The sequence below is a fragment of the Acipenser ruthenus genome, chromosome 28, assembly GCF_902713425.1.
Source record: "Acipenser ruthenus chromosome 28, fAciRut3.2 maternal haplotype, whole genome shotgun sequence".
Lineage (NCBI taxonomy): Eukaryota > Metazoa > Chordata > Actinopteri > Acipenseriformes > Acipenseridae > Acipenser > Acipenser ruthenus.
The window spans coordinates 18,432,944-18,452,693 of record NC_081216.1 but is presented as its reverse complement, the minus strand read 5'-3'; the positions used below and the strand labels follow the sequence as shown (position 1 = coordinate 18,452,693).

General features: G+C 38.4%; 2 protein-coding genes across 4 annotated transcripts; one reads left to right on the top strand and one right to left on the bottom strand.

Annotated features, from left to right (window-relative positions):
* Window positions 1–2,346: 2,346 nt before the first annotated feature.
* Window positions 2,347–3,255, bottom strand: LOC117434513 (BET1-like protein). The gene is made up of 3 exons (XM_034057080.2): window positions 3,176–3,255; window positions 2,713–2,769; window positions 2,347–2,494 (listed from the first exon to the last, which is right to left on the bottom strand). The coding sequence occupies exons 1-3, from the start codon at window positions 3,244–3,246 to the stop codon at window positions 2,347–2,349; spliced, it is 276 nt and encodes a 91-aa protein (XP_033912971.1). The 5' UTR covers window positions 3,247–3,255.
* Window positions 3,256–4,968: 1,713 nt separating this feature from the next.
* On the top strand, window positions 4,969–19,670 carry LOC117434480 (synembryn-A-like). 3 transcript variants are annotated; one of them, XM_059003191.1, is made up of 12 exons: window positions 4,969–5,272; window positions 7,191–7,238; window positions 7,614–7,631; window positions 10,641–10,673; window positions 11,197–11,817; window positions 11,954–12,048; window positions 12,631–12,781; window positions 13,772–13,867; window positions 14,440–14,584; window positions 15,033–15,177; window positions 16,825–16,944; window positions 18,773–19,670. In XM_059003191.1, exons 1-12 carry the CDS (start codon window positions 5,183–5,185, stop codon window positions 18,891–18,893), a joined length of 1,683 nt encoding a protein of 560 aa, XP_058859174.1. In that variant the 5' UTR covers window positions 4,969–5,182; the 3' UTR covers window positions 18,894–19,670. The 3 variants fall into 3 exon arrangements, with proteins under 3 accessions (XP_058859174.1, XP_058859175.1, XP_033912936.3); XM_059003192.1 differs by lacking the exon at window positions 7,614–7,631; XM_034057045.3 differs by lacking the exons at window positions 7,614–7,631; window positions 10,641–10,673 and having other exon boundaries at window positions 4,970–5,272; window positions 18,773–19,669.
* Window positions 19,671–19,750: the final 80 nt, after the last annotated feature.

The window sequence follows — 19,750 nt, the reverse complement described above, 5'->3', positions numbered from 1 at the left end:
TTGAGGGATTCACCAAAGTAATATTATAGCAACTGATAAACAAAGGTAAATTAATTGAAAGATTATCTTACAATGAAACAGGTTCAGTGCTAATTGACACTGTTTATAGTTCATAACAGTTATTTCATAAGATTAATAATATGTTGTAAGTATTTGCTATAATGAGAAAACATATTATTTACAACTGACAAGTATTATTGCTTGTTCACGACTTTGCTTTAGTGATTAGAAGATTAAAACCTGGAGCAGTATTCGATTTACTTAAATGGGAAAATGGTACAAGTTTATTCTTCTTTCTATTGAACAATAAGACTTCTAGACATTATGATATCCATTGAATTATAGAATATAAAAGGTGTTGTGTTATGTTTTTGTGTTAAGTTTGTAATAATATACTATAATGTACCTTGTTATTAATCCACTATACTGTTGTCTAATGATGGTAGATGAAGTCATTGTGTGGTTATGTGAAACTGCTGCATTGCAAGGGGGTTTCCTTACATTCTCCTCCAACAATGCTGTAAGTCTTGCAGATTTGGAATTTAAGGTTCATGGATTTAGGGATCTAGTACTGATAAGTAAATGTCTTGAAATAATATGCACAAATCATGGCTTAATGGACCGGTCATATATCTAATAAAGTGCTTTGCACAGACTCTGACCTTGGAAAAAACAAGAGACTGTGGAAACTGCTAGCAGTAACATATTCCCAGAGTCAGGTACAGGTCAGAGCCTGGTCAGTGCATCTCTTAAGGGATAAATAATTGTAAAGAAAACTATTACCACTTAAACTTAGTGAAACTAAATGACTTGAATATTGTATGAGACAAACTTTTGTCAAATACTCTGTTAGACAATATGGAATCAAAACTGACTCAACAAAATGATAAAACAATATGAAGTTAAAAGAAACACATACCTTTAATTTAGCATAATATAATCACTTAGAAGATGATGTCACATATTAAGAACATCTCTGATATATAACGCACATAAAAATAGTGTTTTGCATGCAGTAGTGTTTTTATATTATATTATAAACCAAGATCCTGGGAACCTTGGTTCACTTAACTTTTCAGATAAAGGAGGGGCTCTGCGGAAAGCAAAGAAATGAGATCATAAGAGTTTAAACAAATGTGAAGTTTTGAATTTATTTGACACCTATTAATTCTGAAAAGTTAGTCCGGATCTTTTGAAAACTATTATTTGTAAAAGGGATAAAGAGCTGTCTCACCTGATTAATGATTGGATTTAATTGAGGCGTCCCATGTATTCCAATGAGACGAAAAACCTATAAAACTCTTGAGTAAATTTCAATGGGTACCACACTCATCCCAGACAGGGCAAGGTGGTCCATCTTTTGCAAACCGACACAATTGAGCTGATTTAATTCAGTTTCATTTGCTTGAAGACAGCCATATCCTTTTACGATTTATATTAAAAGGTAAGCATTAAGCAATTATTATTATTTTATCTCATATGTATTGCATGTATTTCTATAAGGGACTCACGCTGTGTTTTAGAAATAAGAGAGAGTTTTTTTGAATGTGCTGAAATAGACCATTGGGTACTTTAGGTGACGTGTTCTTGGCCTGCTTGTCGGCCTTGATTAACACATATATACATGTATTAAAGTGTTAACGTTGATATCTGTTAAGACACTGGACTGCCCAGTGTGTCTGTCAGCTGGGGATACGACGTAGCCTGTAGCTACTCTATCCAATATTTAACTGTTAATAAACCGAACGAGTACTAATCATACTCCGATTTCGTAAAAAACTTTAAATACATGAGTCTGTCAATTTCTTGAGTTCTATATTAGTCATCTGGATATACTGCGGGACCAGAGCAAGAACTATATCCCACTAGGAGTAATAACATCTCTGTCCTCCTAACGTCTCCCCTGAGATAAGAGTGTATGCTGAGCAATTCAAAAGAGTACGTAAAGGAATCTGAACACGTGGATTTCGTGACAGCATAGTTAGTGCACATCACCTAAAAGTAATTTACCAAAGTTATCTTTGTTTGAATGTGTCAGTTGTTTAATACATTAAGAATGCGTTTCCCAAAATGGCTATAAACTTTGTTTGCTTCACACGGATGACTGTTTAATATGTCTCATTTAATCAAGAAATTTAAAGAGAGCTATTTTCCTTTAAATACATCTTTTAAAAAGAAGAAAAATAATAATCCTAACTCTGCACCCTGGTGACAAGGTGTGACGGAGTGTCCCGCCCCTATTTATTATTATTTGTATTTGTTTGCGACGCTGATAAAAGCGCTGCGTCTTTTGTTCTTGATTTTTTATATTTATAATTTAAAAACCCTGTGAGGATGCGCCACGCATCAAGGTAATAAAGCCGAAAGAAAATTAAGACCAGTCCAATTGAAACAGCACAGCAGCTTCCGGTTGTCCCTGCCAGACCGCACCATGGTGGAAAACCTTTTCACACTCCCCATCAATAGACCTGTGGCACTCATAAAGTTAGAGTCCCAAGGAACACAATGAGAAAAAAGTATGTATATTTCTTTGTCCGCATAACAAATATTTTCATATAGTCCTCTAGTTTCCCAGTCTACAAATACATCTAAGAATGAATGGGTTGCCCGGACTGCATATTTCTACACGTAATAAACTTGAGAATGAGGTTGCCCCAAACATTCTCTTTTCTGTCCTCAAAACTGTTTTTATTATCTTGGTTTACACTTACCATGCTGTCAAGATATACATTTTGGTCCTCTGCATCTCGGTCTATGTCCAGTGCCAACCGTTAAAGCACAACAATGGCACAAGTATGTTACGGGATTTCTAAATGTGTATATTTTTAACAACCAAAAACTTTTACCAATTAATATAAGGTGAGATGGGAACGAACATTAGCATTGCAAAAGCTTCAGTGTACAAAGCAATGCTTTCCCCTCACAATCAGCCTATATTCAGAATCAGTGTTTGCTACAATAGATAATCATGGTAATTGTTAATCAAAGCTTAAACAATAGACTCATACAGAACTAAACATTTAACAGGTAAGAAATTAAACATTAGATAAAAATAGATTATATAAATTCCCAAACAATAAATTAACCTGCCATTATTAACAGCTGTAAAAGCTAATTAAATGTTGCTTTAACAATCTCTGAGGGTTTTTGGCACAAAAAATGCTAACTGCCAACCGATTTTAATCTGGAGACTTTACTGGACAGATTTTCGGCCAAACGTTTGTTTTCCGCATCCCAACATGTCATCCACTACACCATGTCCTGCAACAATAAAGATGCCATACAATGTTGAGCGATATGATTAAAAAAAATAAAATACAAAGATATCAAAGGTACACAAGTAAAGGGCAGACCTACCAAAAAAGGAAGACACATGTACAGCAGTCTGTAAATTCAAATGCTGCGGTGAGGATCTATCGGTTTTTTTTTTTTTGGACTACGGTATTCCTGAGACCATTTGTTGTACTAACTTGAATCTTGAAAGGTGCAATCACTCTTGTGAAATTTGTAGGCGGATCGTGCCCTATCCAATAAAATAGTTGCCTGGTGGTAACCATCTTGGTGCTTTTATCATAATAGATTTGCTTGAAATAAGTGCATACTCATATAAAGCTTTTTTTTCTTTTTTTCAGCTTCTACCGGTATATATTTACACTGATCCAAGACATGACACAATGTTTCACAATTTTAACTTAATGCCAATATAATGTGTTCATCTAATAAAAATAAAATAGCTCACGTCACATACACCTGCAGCAAGTATTAAGACGTGTCAAATTTACTTAAGCGCCATAGCAAAACAATTACCTGTACAATTAGTGTTACGTCAACAAGATGGCAATTTTGTGTTCGTTTGTGTAAAGCACACACTCCCCTCACAAGTCATAATGTCATGATAACAAATACATTAAAAAAATAACTTGCTGTACAATATGCAAGTTTACAAGTACTTATAGCGTTTAAACATAGTGTTGTCACAAATGGAATTCAATTGTATTTATTTATCAGAAAACAAACAAAACAGTTTATACATTCTTTACAGTGGGCGCTGTTTAAAGACAAAGAAGAAACTTTACATTGCCAAAATAATGGCAGTTATTTAAACTTATCAGATGTGGCTACGTGTTCATGTACCTCTATTCCAGCCAGCCTTCTTTCTTCTTCTGTGTTCACTTCCTGTTAGTCGCTGACGTCTGCTTCTATCAGCTGCAGATCTGGACGCTTTCATGCAACAGCGGTGCATGATGATTTTTTGAAGGTGTTACCCATGCATGCCATCGACAGAGATATTTAATTTGTCAAATTCCTCGTGATAAATGTGTATTACATTTAACTAAATAAAACCCCACGACGTTGGGACTGTGAGGCTGAACCATGATATCGTTATGTAATAATGCATTTATTGGAGAAGACAGTAAAGCCTACATTGTATTAAACTACAGTATATATAACAAAAACTGTATAAATAGAAGACAAAAATGCAAACAACCGAATTTAGTCTGTAAACCAGTCCATGTCATTCAGACAAACTCCAGGCAGACCAATGCAAACAGCCAAACTGAGTACAGTACACTTGTTGCTTTATTTTGAAAGGGTGACACCTGTTTTTGATTGAAACATTTGACCTTAAAAATATGCCTTAGCCTATGTAATTCAATATGACTGAACAAAATAAAATTATAGATAGATAGATAGGTGTGTGTGTGTGTGTGTGTGTGTGTGTGTGTGTGTGTGTGTGTGTGTGTAACCACACAGTTTTAAAATTAAGTCAGACATTAATATTTACAGTTTTCTTTGTTTTGATTTCAAGAACAATAGATTAATGGTTATTTAATAGAATATTCTATACATGAAATTTTTACATGTGGAAATGTAAATGGATCAATTCTCTTTAAGGGGGCGTGGCTATATACTACAATGCGAATTCAGGGTTTTTTTTTGTTTTTGGTTTTGGTTTTTTTCCGCTTCTTCCACCAAGCACCAAAGCAGTTATTTTAACAAAATAAAACTACAACTCCCACAAGCAACCGGCAGGCGAGCCTCCGTTAATCTTACCATCCCGTGTTTTTTGAGCCCCAGTGATCAGAGCTGAAAGTGGGATAGAAGCCGTGAGTCAGTAAATACAATCCAGCGCGGACTGTGTGTGTGGTTGTCAGGTTCACAAGCACTGCATTTAACAGCAATGAAAATGGATCTGAACGCAGTCATTGAAACTGTCGAAGCGGGGTACCAGGATGCTGCTATGATGGCACTGCAAGCGTTCAATAAAGAGGTGAGTAAATGTTCGATTTTATTTGTATTTACCTTGTTGATGTTTTGTTTATTTTGTATGTATCTCCTAATATAAATGTATGTCTATGTGTGATAACACGTTGTTTCTCAGATACTGTAGATTGTGTGGACATGGAGGATACATTTGGTCCGTGTCTGTTTATATTACGATGAGCTTCGTATTACTGTTTTCTGTACAACAAATAGGGTGTTCTTGACCTGATGATGTGAACACCCAAAGCTAAATGGTCTTTAATGGCATCAGGAATAAGGTGGGGGATGGGCGTGCATATCTATTCTGCCATTAGCATTTTAATGCTTATGCAACTCTGTCCATCAAAACTAGAAAGATCTGAATATGTAAATGTATTTGTATATATGTGTTAGTATTAATAATAATATTTAATACTATAATAATGCTTCTTTGCACTTTTACTATTAATTTATATACTTTGCTGCACTATTCTGACCATTCCAAGTTTGCACTTTGTTATAATAATAATAATAATAATAAAAATAATAATAATAATAATAATAATAATAATAATAATAATAAACACTTTGCTATTACTGTAGTATTGCTTGTTATGGATTCATAATTATTGTAATAATAATAATAATAATAATAATAATAATAATAATAATAATAATAATAAATTGCAAACATGCTGATTGTCAGGCATCTTTTATTTTGAATGGAAATCGTAATATAGATATTGGAAATAATATCAATTAATATAACATCTAATGCTTAGCAAAAGTCATTTTTATTAGTCAACAATTAGATATTAAACACATACATTCCAGTTTTTTTTGTAAATAAACAAGTCTGGTTTCCATTTAACTGTTCTGTTGTTTAAGAATCAAACACCCTATGCGTGCAGCAACATAAACAAGTTAAAAATAATAATAATAATAATAATAATAATAATAATAATAATAATAATAATAATAATAATAATAATACTGTGCATATGGCTTTCTAAAGCTTCACATGCCTATAGATTTCACTTTAAACAATTTATATAGTACTTCCAATATAAACTCTCTGGGGTGATGCGGCTGCATTATTATTGTGTCCTGAATTCAAACATTATAAGCCACCATGAAATTCCCAATCTGCACCTGGTGGACCCTCTTGCTGTATTTCCTGTTTGGTCATGCAACTGACCTCGAAGAACACATTGTGAAAAAGGTACCATTAGGAAGACATTAAAGAAAAAATAGCTGTCCTCGTTTTGATTCTGGACATCTGTGTTGCTGTGTATTTTTTAACTTTATTTATTTATTTATTTATTTATATTTAACTTTTCAGTAGAGTAGTGCTGTAAACCAGTCCATGTCAGTAAAGTAACAGTAAGAAATGAACAATAAAGATATTTTCTCTAACAGCAAGATTTAACCAAGCAGACGACAAACTAGATTAAAAGAGCCAATCTTTTTATCCAGGAAGCTGTCTGACTTGTGCAGTATCCTGCAGTATCTTCACAATTGGATTAAGTAATTCAGGTCTTTGAATAGACGTCAACAAAGCCAAGACATTCCATTGCATCTCTGTAAATTACATGGTGTATCCCAAAGGTCACATTGGCTAAATACTATCAATCTCTGTATTCCCATTTGACATTTGACTTCTGGGTGGGGAACTTAACAACACTGTTGCTGGCACCCATCGTCTCTTCAGTAGAGTAGAAGCTGCTGTTTTTCACAGTAACTTGAAAGATTTTATGGGCATTAAGCACTGAAATATTCACATAGCCTATGCAGCAGCTTTTCTATGCCTTTTGTGCCAGGCTCCAGTAGAGCTTTCAGGCACCAATCTGCATGTGTCCCATACTGTAGTGGATGTGTCTGTGTGGCTCTTCCGATCTCTAATGCATTACCTAATTTAACATGTGTATGTCCTTTTTTTTATTAAGAAATGCCAGTGTTTCACTTTCGATGGTGATGGAAGAGTAGAAAGGCAGGTAAGTGACTACATTCTTCATTTTATTTAAAAGTCTTCGCACACATTTTTGTTAATGGAATACAATAAACAAATCTGAGTGCCTTTACCTTTGGGTATGTACTAACCCAGAAAAAAAAACAACAGGCCATTGCTCCTACTCCCATTTGGCAGGTTACCATGGAAACCAGGGTTGCTGTCCTATTAGAAACTACTGTATATAGGTTTACCAAAATCCAGGCCTGGATACCATAGAGTATTTGAATTCAACAAAAGGTTTACTTTTTCAAAAGTGACAAGAAAACACCACCATGTAACTGTCTCTATGCTGAAATATATCTTCCAGAAGGTATAGGTACTAACTCTTTTGTTTCTTTTGTGTATGCTTTTGTATTAGGAAGATACATTAAAACAGGTATTGTAGTTTTCATGAACTAAGTGTTTATGAAAACAATATTTATTTGTTTTAGGCTTCATGGCAACATTAGATGAGAGCTGTCAAGGTTGCAGTGTGTGTGTGGTATGGATGGTCAAGGTTGCAGTGTGTGTGTGGTATGGATGGTCAAGGTTGCAGTGTGTGTGTGGTATGGATGGTCAAGGTTGCAGTGTGTGTGGTATGGAAGGTCAAGGTTGCAGTGTGTGTGGTATGGATGGTCAAGGTTGCAGTGTGTGTATGGTATGGAAGGTCAAGGTTGCAGTGTGTGTGTGGTATGGATGGTCAAGGTTGCAGTGTGTGTATGGTATGGAAGGTCAAGGTTGCAGTGTGTGTGTGGTATGGATGGTCAAGGTTGCAGTGTGTGTATGGTATGGAAGGTCAAGGTTGCAGTGTGTGTATGGTATGGAAGGTCAAGGTTGCAGTGTGTGTATGGTATGGAAGGTCAAGTTTGCAGTGTGTGTGGTATGGAAGGTCAAGGTTGCAGTGTGTGTATGGTATGGAAGGTCAAGGTTGCAGTGTGTGTATGGTATGGCAGTGTGTTCATTAATAGTGTTAGTCTTTATTGACTCTTTTAGACTAATAATAAAATGAGATTGATCAGTTTCCATCCGTACCGTTCAGTTGGTAGCAGCATGTGTAAATGATACTTGCCAGAGGTCCATCGGTTAATAGAGGGCATCCTATCTTACAGGATCAGATATGATAGGTTCTACTGTAGTCTCTTTTTGTCTCTCTTTTTTTAATGCTGAATTGTCATTCAAATATAAGTCGAATAAATGTGTGTTCTTCACTTGATTGCTCAAACTGGCTGTGTTGTGCTCATTTGCATTTAGAATTAGCAATACTAATATGGGGTAACTGTATACCCCAAGAGACAAACAGCATGAGCTTTACCATCAGGTATGCTAAATAAACGAATAATAAAATGGTGAAGATTAACATACAGAACTGTATATTAGAGGTATTTTTAAAATGTGAACTGCGTTTTTAGGTTTACTAATTTCTGCACTTGGCTGCGTTTTATTAAAAGGTTTGGAAGGAATTGAAAGATAATTGGGAGATGGGCCACACAGAGTCTCTGGCTTGTATAAATCATTATGCTAATTGATGTATAACTCCCTGCTAAGACTCACTTAGCTGGCAGGCACTGAAAGGTATTAGAAGGTTTTCCAAAATAGAATAGAAAGAAGTGGAAGGAAGGAATGACTTTTTTTTTTGTTAAAGTGTTTTTTTATTTATTTTTTTTACATTTTTTATGTTGTGTTAAGATGCTTTGACTATGAGTTCTGGAGCTCCTCTTAACTTAATAAGGAGGAGGCTGTGTGGTCCAGTGGTTAAAGAAAAGGGCTTATAACCAGGAGGTCACCGGTTCAAATCCCACTTCAGCCACTGATTCATTGTGTGACCCTGAGCAAGTCACTTAACCTCCTTGTGCTCCATCTTTCGGGTGAGACGTAGTTGTAAGTGGCTGCAGCTCATGCATAGTTCACACACCCTAGTCTCTGTAAGTCGCCTTGGAAAAAGGTGTCTGCTAAATAAACTAATAATAATAATAAGCATAATAGTACCTACAAACATGCAAGTGTTTCATTTATTTTCTCGACGTTAAATATTTAGGGTTTTAATCATTACTGTTATACAATATACCGTTATTGATATAAAACACCGTGGCTAAGCTGCACATGGAAATAAACTAGCAGAGCTTCATATTGCAACAATAAAACTACCGCCTCACAGTAAGTTTTATATAGCATAGTACAACAGCGACTCATTTTAAAAAGTCATGCCCAAGTGAGGGTGCTCCCTCACAGGCTGATCAAGCCTTTGTTACATATATCTAAGACATGCAGCTAGTATTTAAACTGATTACAAACATGAAAAAGTAAGGAGACAACAAGAAAAAATATGTCTCTATTTTAATGGAGCAGCTTTATAACATACAAAACACAAAGTACAGACATTTCCAAGTACTGAATTCTGCCTCGCCTGTTTGTGTTTGTTTAAATTTGAATCCGTGTTTAGGAGCTCACGATGTAACAGTTTAAATCAATTTCAATTATAAAATGTCCTGTATTTCCAGAGGCTTGTATTATTCATCTTCCCTGGAGTGCTTTGTCATCTGGTGCTGAGTGGAGGGAGAGCAGTAACGCGATTGGGCGCTTACAAATACAATTTTTATGTAAAAGACTGCATTGGCTGATTGTTTTGAAGGGCAGGGTATATTACAAAACCTTCAGTGTTACTGTATGTAGCCAATTTGACATATTAGATTAAACACAATGGAAAAATGATAGTATGGCTAGTTATATTTAAAACAATTGTGGGGGATATTATATTAAACACTACAGGAAGAGAGATTATAGTCTTGTCCCCACCAGTTTTCATAAAGTTATCTAATTGTGCTTATGTAGTATTACTGTATGTTAAACGTATCGAAACATTATTAAATATTGAACTTTGAGGCTGATGCACGGTCAGTTGTTGTGAGATATTATATTTAATGTTCAGACAAACAGACATGTTCATAAAGAATTTGCATTCCATGAAATGTCTAGGATGGTTAAGCATTTCCTGGGACTCTTCGTAGGCTTTATGAATGTATACCGCATTTGGAGAGGTATTAATAAAATTAAAAAATGAAGTCAACTTACATTATTTGTTTCTTAAAACTGCAAAGCTTTAGTAAGGTAGAAAATGCATTATCTCATGTAGGTCTGGTGGAAAATCTGCAGCTTCTGTGCGCCCACACTATATCATATTCAACCAGCTGCAGTACTCCCAAAAGGTACTGCTCCTTCTACTACAGTTATAAAGATTTGCAGTTCATTCCCAAACCTCTTTTCCCACCTTTGATTGATGAAGAAGCAGTCAAGATTACTTTTGATTTTAGTTCCAATCTGGATTTTAGACTCCCATTAGACTGTGAGTAAAGACGGTAATCGACAGTGTCTACCAAGTGTTTACAGCATCCCTTTCTTCTGTGAGCAGCCTGCGCCCTTCCTAGAGGGAATTCCAGAACAGGTATTTGCATTCCTTACCCATTCGGATACACTGACTGGACAAAGAATTATACAATTGCCTTAATGGTGGGTAGGATAGTGTAGCGCCTGGAAACAGACTGCGTGTCTCATCCAGCATTGATTTTCTGTAATTCAGGCAAAGCAAAGCACTGAGGGAGAAGCAGGTGGGCAACCTTTGTAATGCCCCTTGAGATCCTTCTGCTTCCCAGTGATTGTTGCATACAGCTCTCAAACAGCTTACATAAGTATAGTGTAGGATGTGAAAACATACATTTGCAAACTAGGTTTTTTTCTGATTTTACAATTATAAGTCAGGTAGACAAACCTGAAGCCTTCTTTAGTATACAGCACACCATTTATAGAAGGAACCAGCTGAAACATTTGTCTTCTTGACTTTTTTATAGTTGTACCTAGAATTCTGATTGAGTGTTTTGCAGTTGTGGATGGCTTTACAGTGTTTTGGTTCCTGATTGAGCATTTGGAAATTGTGGATGGCATTACAGTGTTTGGTTTCTGATCCCTAGCGGTTGGGGAAGCTGGTGATCCGGTTCCTAGAGAGGGACCTGCAGCCGTCCTGCCAGCTAGCCTGCCTGGAAACCATCCGGATTCTGTCCCGGGACAAGAACTGCCTGGAGCCGTTCGCCACCCCGCAGGCCATTCAGACCCTGGGCCGGCACGCGGGCATCAAGCATAGCGAGGGCGTCACCTCTGAGATCCCGGACCTGGAGGTGATCGTGGAGGCCCTCAAGTGCCTGTGCAACATCGTCTTTAACAGCCCGAGCGCGCAGGAGGTGGGGGCCGAGCTGCGGCTCATCGTGGGCCTCACCGAGCGGCTCAAGCTCTATAACGACCGGCACTGGAGCCACGAGGTGCGCTTCTTCGACCTGCGGCTGACCTTCCTGTTCACGGCGCTGAGGGTGGACGTGCGCGGGCAGCTGGCTCACGAGCTGCGGGGGATCAGTCTGCTGTCCGACGCCCTGGAGAGCACCCTGGGCCTGCGCTGGCTCGACACCTTCGAGGTGGCACGAGCGGACAAAGGAGACGACGTCCTGCCCCTGCCACGCCAGGAGACCGAGCGCACCATGGAGATCCTCAAGATCCTCTTCAACATCACGTTCGACACCAGCCGCCGCGACGTGGACGAGGTGAGGGAAGTGAAGGGTAGGGTAGGGTATGCCTAAGTTAAAGCATATTACTTGAGTGATCAACTGGAAATTTGCCATGGAAAACTCCTTGTTGGTTGAATAAAAAACTAACTGGAACTTCCCTTTTTATTTGCAGGAAGAAGCCGCTCTTTACAGGCATCTCTGTGCCATCCTGCGCTTCTGCCTAATGAGTAAAGCAGATGGAGAAGAGAGGACAGAGGAGTTCCACAGGTAAAAGACATTTGAACTGAAATGAAACTGCAGTGTATAATTCCCTTCAATGTTAAGTCTCTGATACATTCAAGCAACTGTCAAAATCATTTGTAATTTAAAATTGCATCGCACTGTCTGTATAAAGTATTAAAGTACATGTCCTAAGAGACATTTGTGTTTTTGCTTGCTGCACAACGTTGAATGTGCAAAGCTATCTAAATGGGAGAGTGGATGACCAAATAATCACTGAATGCATTCATCATTTCTGAACTTGTATAACCTGTCTACAGGTCAAGGGAAGATAACTCTCAAACCTGCTCACTGCTATTGCAGTACAGGAAAGGCAACTCCACTTAAAACCACAAACCAGCACACTGATCTTTTGTGTGCCCATAGAAAAAAAAAGATAGAATATTCCACTATAGGCTTTTCAGACACATTTCAAAGTCAATTTAGGAAATTATGAGAAAACATTTGAGAAAGCCTCTGAGAACTTAATAAACGTGGGGAACGTTGTCTACACTTGTGCTAAGCCAGTCTCCTCTTGCCCCTGTTGTATGTTGGAAATGTGAAGCCAGACGTGTGCCTTTGCTGTTTCAGTCACACGGTGAACTTGCTGGGGAACCTGCCCCTGATGTGTCTGGACGTGCTGCTCACTCCGAAGGTCCAGCAGGGCTCTATCGAGTACATGGGGGTGAATATGGACGCGGTCAGCATGCTGCTAGACTTCATGGACCGGAGACTCAACCGGGTGAGTGCCATCTCTGAGCAAATCAAAATGTAAATTAGATATAATGGTATACCATTGATTATTGTATAATATAGTATGGTATACACCTAGTAACAATGAATGGTTGAATATTGTATTTCATTCTATACCATTTGAATACTATGTCTTTATACCACTGAAATTCATTACTGTAACCTGCCATTACTGACCATTCATGGCACACAGAAATGTAATAAAACAAATAGTATTGTGTGCTTTCTTGTGAGGTCTGTTTGGCCAAAATAATGGGGCATTTATAAAAGCCAGTGCTGCAGCTGAATTTGCTTAGTTTCTTCAGGCTGCTGGGGAGTCAACCCTTTAAACATTAGCATGTTAACTGTTCTATAGTCTGCATGTACAAGAACATAAGGTTATTGCTAGAAAATGACATGTGTATACATTATACATGTGAGTGTATAGTTACCGAGCATCGGCCCCATACATCAGACTGATGCTAGGGAAAATGTCCATGTTTTTTAACGCTGTCTACAAGGATTTGCGTTGTTTATCCATTGTATCTGCTGCAGTTGTTTGTACTGTATGAGGCCGCTTTGGGCTATGGGTTTTATTTCAAAAAACAAATAGCAGCTGGCTTTTTTTAATATAGACGATGCAAATCACTGCTGGGTAAATGGGATAATTGAGGAGCCAGTGCTATGTTTATTGCCCAATTACTGGCAGTCTAATTGTCACTGAAGCTAATGTAGCAGTAAATGTACCATGCATGGTTTATTTTAATTAGACCTTTGTCAACTCTTGATTTTTTTTAATGTGGGCTAGGCTGGCTCTGTATCACACTCTTGTGTTTTATCAAGTATGGATAGGCTCAAGTGTCCAGCCAAAGCCTTTACTTCCCTTAATAAATGAGCTTGAAATAGGTTCTTGCAGCAGGTAAGAAACCACTGCTTAGCGTTGTTTAGAACAATTCTGAAGGAAATGATAAACTACATGCATTCCTTTTGTGAATCCCAGGAGCACAAGCTGAAAGAGACCCTGACTCCCTCCCTGAACCTGCTGACTGAGAGCGCCCGGGTCCACAGGGAGACCAGGAAGTTCCTGCGGATGAAGGTGACTCCTCTTTCATGGGACTGACAGATACATGTGTGTAATTACAGCCGCGTAGGGAGGTGAATCTAACAAACATACTTATTCAGCCCTAGGGGCAATTACAATTGTAACTGTGCAATTCGGAATTAATTGCAATGACAGTGACATTGTAATAGTGGTTGAACCTTGGCACGCCTGCGTAATTGGAATTGGAATTATACCATATAATTGATCCATTACAGTTCCATTATGCATTTATTTGTCATTCCATCATTCTTCTATTTTCAACCACTTTTGGTGACCCCATTTGTTTGAAAAAAATAGAAGTTACTGATTATTGCTTGCTTATTTAGAGTAAATAAACATGTTAATGTGTGTAGTTGTTTATGCTACTTTTTAGTGTAAGTGTAATTATAATTGTAATTAGAGCAGCATAATTGTGACTAACTGTAATTGAACAAAATAGCATTGTAATTGTAGGTGCAATTTCAGCAAACAATTCTGAAACAACTGAAACTCGTGTCAAAGATGCAGGGTCCCTGTCTATGACCTGGGGCCCTGGTGCAGTTCACATTTGCTTTGTGTTCTTTCAGATTCTTCCGCCTCTGCGGGACGTGAAGAATCGCCCTGAAGTGGGGAACTCCCTGCGGAACAAGTTAGTGCGCCTCATGACTCACATCGACACAGACGTCAAGCACTGCGCTGCCGAGCTGCTCTTTGTCCTCTGCAAGGAGAGCGGTGAGTGGAGCCCCGTGCGAAGATGGACATTTTTTTATTATTGAAATACTAGCTCGACAATACATCCATTATGAGAAAACAGTGTGCCTTTCTAAGTTTACATTATCCAACAATCAACAACTCGCGGTGCAAGTTTAGTCGTATTCCCAAAGACAGTAATAAGTATGCCACTGTGCAGAGCCTAAATTGTGAGGCCACCTACTGTATTCCCAGCTGTTGCCAGAGGAAAATAACCACAGGAGTCACAACAGCTACCAATTATTAATGTGGTTGCTTTTCTATAAGTGCCATGCAGTGTTATCCGAAATGAAGCCATTGATTCAAGAACTTGTCAGATTAAGTTCAGCAGATTGAAGGAGCTGTTGTGCTGGGTGGCTGGTGAGCAGTGTGTGAAGCGCTCTGTCTGTCTGTCTGTCTGTCTGTCTGTCTGTCTGTCCGTCACGCCCAGTTTCCAGGTTTGTGAAGTATACCGGCTACGGAAATGCAGCAGGCCTGCTGGCGGCGAGGGGCCTCATGTGCGGCGGGAGAGGGAAGGGCAGGTACTCGGAGGACGAGGACACAGACACAGAGGAGTACAGAGAAGCCAAACCAAAGTAAGCGGCCACCGATCCCTTTCACTGGACATCTAAAAAACTAGGCCTGGGTGTGCAGGATTGCATTAGCATGACCAACGTTTGCTCCGATGTTTCCCCAGAAAAAATAATACTTTTTACGTATTTATAAAGCATTCACATATCTAAATTCAACATATCTTAGCAATAATACCCTACGCTTACAGGACTGATTTATGGACCAATGTTCCTCTGTAATTTGTGATAATTCTCATTGTATCTGTATTTTAACATGTATCATAATTAATATTGTTGTATAATGCCTTTTATATAAAGCAATGTAATGTATTTTACTAAATATGTTATACAACTCTTAATATATTATTTATAAATAATTGTGTGTAGTGGGAGGTGCCTGATTTGTTTTGGTTATTCCCAATAAGGATGGCCAACAATCTAAAACTTTGCTTTTACATTTCTGGTATCGGGGAACATTGAGCAACCTTAAACAGCAAGGTTGTGATATGTCAAGAGAACATGTTTTTGCATATAGCCTAAGTTAGCTCTTCTGTATCAAACTGGGTGGCGGTGGCCTGGGCTAGGATTCTCGGTTGAAGATGGCTGTTATATTGTACACATTCTTTTAATAATAAGAGGAGCCAAATACAGTCTTATCTGAAGAAGGCTATGCAGTCTAAACTGTTACTCGGCGTGGAATAAACCTATTTGTGTTTCTTTCGCAGTTTGCACACTGATGCAGCAGCACACCTAGTAAAATGTAATGTTTGAATGTTGTGCATGATGTCAAAACATTTGTCTACTGGAAGAAGAAGTTTCTTTTCAGCTGTATGTGTGTCTCTGCATGGACTGATACACGTACTGTACAGAAAGTACGTACAGATATAGCTACAGATATGTACAGATAGTTAGAGATATACTGGACAGCTGGTTGAGCTGTTGTCGTTAGTGCTGCATGGTGTTTTTGCAAGTTTATTTCCCCGAACAGATTTACAATTGTTTGTTTATGTCTGTGGATTGAAAACAATCTGATTAAAGCAGATTGTTAATCCTGGGTAATCTGCATGAGACCAGAGCACCAAGATCTGGAAGAAATGTCCCTGTGCAAAGCAAGAAGTCCCCCACAGCCAAAGAGTACAACAAATAAAAAAGCAAAAATAGATCATGCATCCGGTAACTCCCTTTGCGTCTATATTTCAGCATATATCATATTGGAGATTGCCTTTACCTTCTTTTTTTCAGTCATTCATATTTGTGTTGACAGAACAATAACAATTTCTGAAGTATTTGAAATGGAGCTAGTAAGATGACAAACCTCCAGACTGATTTAAGAAAGACATCTTGAACTAAGCAGAGAATATACATGCTCATGTTGTTCACAGCAGCGACCAAGACCAACTGAAGCAATAAGTGTCATATAAAAAATTATGTTGTTGTCCATTGTTGGACTGTATTTAAGGTGTTTTTTCTTAATGTATTAAAATAAATGGGTCCTAATATGCTTTATTCATATTATAGGGTTCAACCGTATTTTGATGATAAAACATTTTTCTATTAATGGCTGAACAGTGTAAGGAGAGGCTGCAGTAGTTATTGCACAACTGCACAGGGGCCAGAGGCCCAATAAAGCACACACACGAGAGAGAGTGTCTTTTCCTGTTGCCTTTGTAGCATTAACCCTATAACGGGGCGTGTGGAGGAGAAGCTGCCTAATCCAATGGAGGGGATGACAGAAGAACAGAAGGAGAACGAAGCAATGAAGTTAGTGAATATGTTCGACAAAATGTCCAGGTAGGTGGCAGCACTTTTATTATTTTGTTGTTGTAGTGCTAAAATAACAGCAGGTGGGTAAATGGGGCCCAACTTAATGATCTGAAATGAGGTTCCGCAAAATGTATAAATGTTAAGATCCTCCCCACTTTATATGATTAAAAAAGACTCAAAATCAGCTTCTAGATATATGGTTTTCATGGTTGCAGTCTTGTTTCTGATTTCTGCTGTTCAAATATTGAGATTTTTCTCTGTACTGTTGCTCTCTAACAAGCAGTCTGTTGTTGACTCCGGTCCTAGCTAAAAAATAAAGACCATGCAAAGAATTATTTGAAAAGATTTGTGATGTGTCTGAGGTGAAGATGCTGTGAAGCTCAGTGTGTGGTCAGCAGTCCCCAGGCTTGCTCTGAGGGCTGTGTGTATCTCTTGTCACCTTAGAAACACATGCCATTGGTAGCCCATAATGTAGGCCCCAGCTAAGCAGGCCCACACTTTACAACCTGTCTCAGACTGACTGGAATTTAGCTTTTTATACTATTATGCTAACAGTTGTGCTGTAGTTACTCATGAAGTACAGTATAACACACTTTAGTAGTATATTTGTGGTGCCTCAAGCCTGCCCAATAGGGACTACTGTTTCTGTTAAGAAACATGTAAGACTGTTGAGCAAAGGTGCCAGCAAAGACGCCTAGTGCCAAGACTGAATTGTGTTTGTGTGGCTATGGACTGCTCAGGGCTACTGTCACCAAGCACCCTCTCTTGAGATTTAATCATTTTAATATTAATGTTTCCCAGCATGGGTAGAGTTGAACTGAGACATAGCCATCAGCCTGGAACTGACAGCATGTGTGAAAGATAGGGAGCGCTGGTTGCTTAGTGCTCATGAAGCTCTCATCTGGTTATAATCCCCCTGCCGTCCCAGCCTAATACATCATTAATGTTAAAGCTGCAGTGAGAAGCTGCAGGGTGGAAATTAGCTTGGGGGGGTGGGTTGAGAAATAGGGGGTCTGAATCTGACAGCTAAGTAAACAGCACAAAGTCTCTTCAAACACACACCGGCTCTAATGATATCCATTTAAATAACCAAATGTTATAACAGTTATTGTGATTAGACAGACAGGCAGACGGATTTACACGAGCAGCGCAAATGGGTCCCCATTGTTTGAATGAGCACCCTAAGAACTTTTTTCCACTCTGAGCTTCAGTACAGTGCACATGTATAAAATATCAAAATAATTGGCATTAAAAAGATACTGCAGAGATGCATACAGCACTATGGTAAGGGCAAGGGGTTCTTCAGGGTGCTTTCCCTTTATATGCTTCTTTGAAACTAACAGAAGGCTTCATGGCATAACCAATTTGCTGACACATTGCAATGGAAGACCACAGTTTGTTAATTCTTGGGCTAAATTTCTTTCTGATCTCCAGAAGGGTCACCTCTAAGGAGTACCCAACCCCTCTGTGAAATGGTTGTGAATAGGGACGCTTCCTGAATCACAATAGGGATTCGCAATATGGCAGCTCCCTGAAACTCTTCAAACAGGTGGCGTGTTTTTACATGGATACGCATTCACTAAACTGGAACAGAGCTGTGGGAATCACCTGCAGTAACTGGTTAGCACTGGACTGATGATTGCAGCCCACTTTACACAAAAGTGTGTATCTCCGTTTATTTGTCATCCGATCATATCAAACCTAGATGTATCCTCAATGGAAAACTATAGCTCTGCAGGTTTTCACTTCTATCATACAGAAACAGAATTGTACCATTCTCTCCTATTGGTTGATTATTTTTTGCTTGATGAGTCTACCTGTTCCATCAGTAACCCGTTTCCATTTCTCATTATAGGGATCAGGTGATTCAGCCCATGGCAGTCGGCCCTGATGGGAAACTAGCGAATTTGGAATCAGCCGTGCAAAGACTTTCAGAACAGAGGTCGTCTTCTGGCTCTGACTCGGATGACGACTAAAGAACTGCAAGAGTGTTTAGTTTGTTTCTGTTTAGTAAGAGTGCTGTGTACAGTTGATAGAGGTTGCACGAAGACTCTTTTGTCCATTAGTTTACTTGCTGTTTTGTCTGGTTCAATCTCTGTACAACTGTACAGTGTGGAAACCACTCCTGCAAGAGAAAAAAAAAACAATGAAATCATCTTGATTAGTGGTAAAATTCAGTGTTCCCATCAACCTCTACTCCATAGGGCACATACTTGTTTTCCAGAGTCTGCTGGGTGAATCAATTGCTAGAGAGGTGGTGCGTTGCATTTTTTTAAGGCAACATTTCTTCCTCTACACCTCAAGGCTTTAATAACGGTAAATCCAACTCTTTTTGGTAGTTAATCACCCTGACCATCTTGTAAAATAAGTCAGTTCCCAACTCATCCTCCCAGCAAGGGCTTCAGCTGTAAGGGAGTTGCTAGCTGCGACAGTGTCCACAGTTTTGACTGGTTGAGCTGTGTGAATTTTTTTTATTTATTTTTTTTCAGTGGAATTTTGTCTGTGTTGCACATTTGTAGTGGTTTATCTGAATGTTGCCAAGTACAGAACTGTAGTACAGTGCGCTCAATGAACCTTGCAAGACTGGTGGAGAGACTGACCAACCTAAAGTGTGAACTCCCAGGTTGCTAGAATCAGGCAGTAGTCTCATTTCTGCAGTGTTGGCAACCAACTTCCATGCATTGTTTTTGTCATAAGGGCTGTGGCATTATTCATATGGAAAAACTATATATATATATATATATATATATATATATATATATATATATATATTGCCATTTCATTTATTATTAATATTAATTTTAATTCAATTATACTAAACATTTAATGTGAT

Coding starts and splice junctions, on each gene's coding strand:
- LOC117434513 (XM_034057080.2), bottom strand. CDS start 3,246: ATGACATGTTGGGATGCGGAAAACAAACGTTTGGCCGAAAATCTGTCC. Junction 2,770..3,175: donor AAAGTCTCCAGATTAAAATC/GGTTGGCAGTTA, acceptor TGTGCTTTAACG/GTTGGCACTGGACATAGACC. Junction 2,495..2,712: donor AATGTATATCTTGACAGCAT/GGTAAGTGTAAA, acceptor TTGTGTTCCTTG/GGACTCTAACTTTATGAGTG.
- LOC117434480 (XM_059003191.1), top strand. CDS start 5,183: ATGAAAATGGATCTGAACGCAGTCATTGAAACTGTCGAAGCGGGGTAC. Junction 5,273..7,190: donor TGCAAGCGTTCAATAAAGAG/GTGAGTAAATGT, acceptor TTTTTTATTAAG/AAATGCCAGTGTTTCACTTT. Junction 13,868..14,439: donor GGAAGTTCCTGCGGATGAAG/GTGACTCCTCTT, acceptor GTGTTCTTTCAG/ATTCTTCCGCCTCTGCGGGA.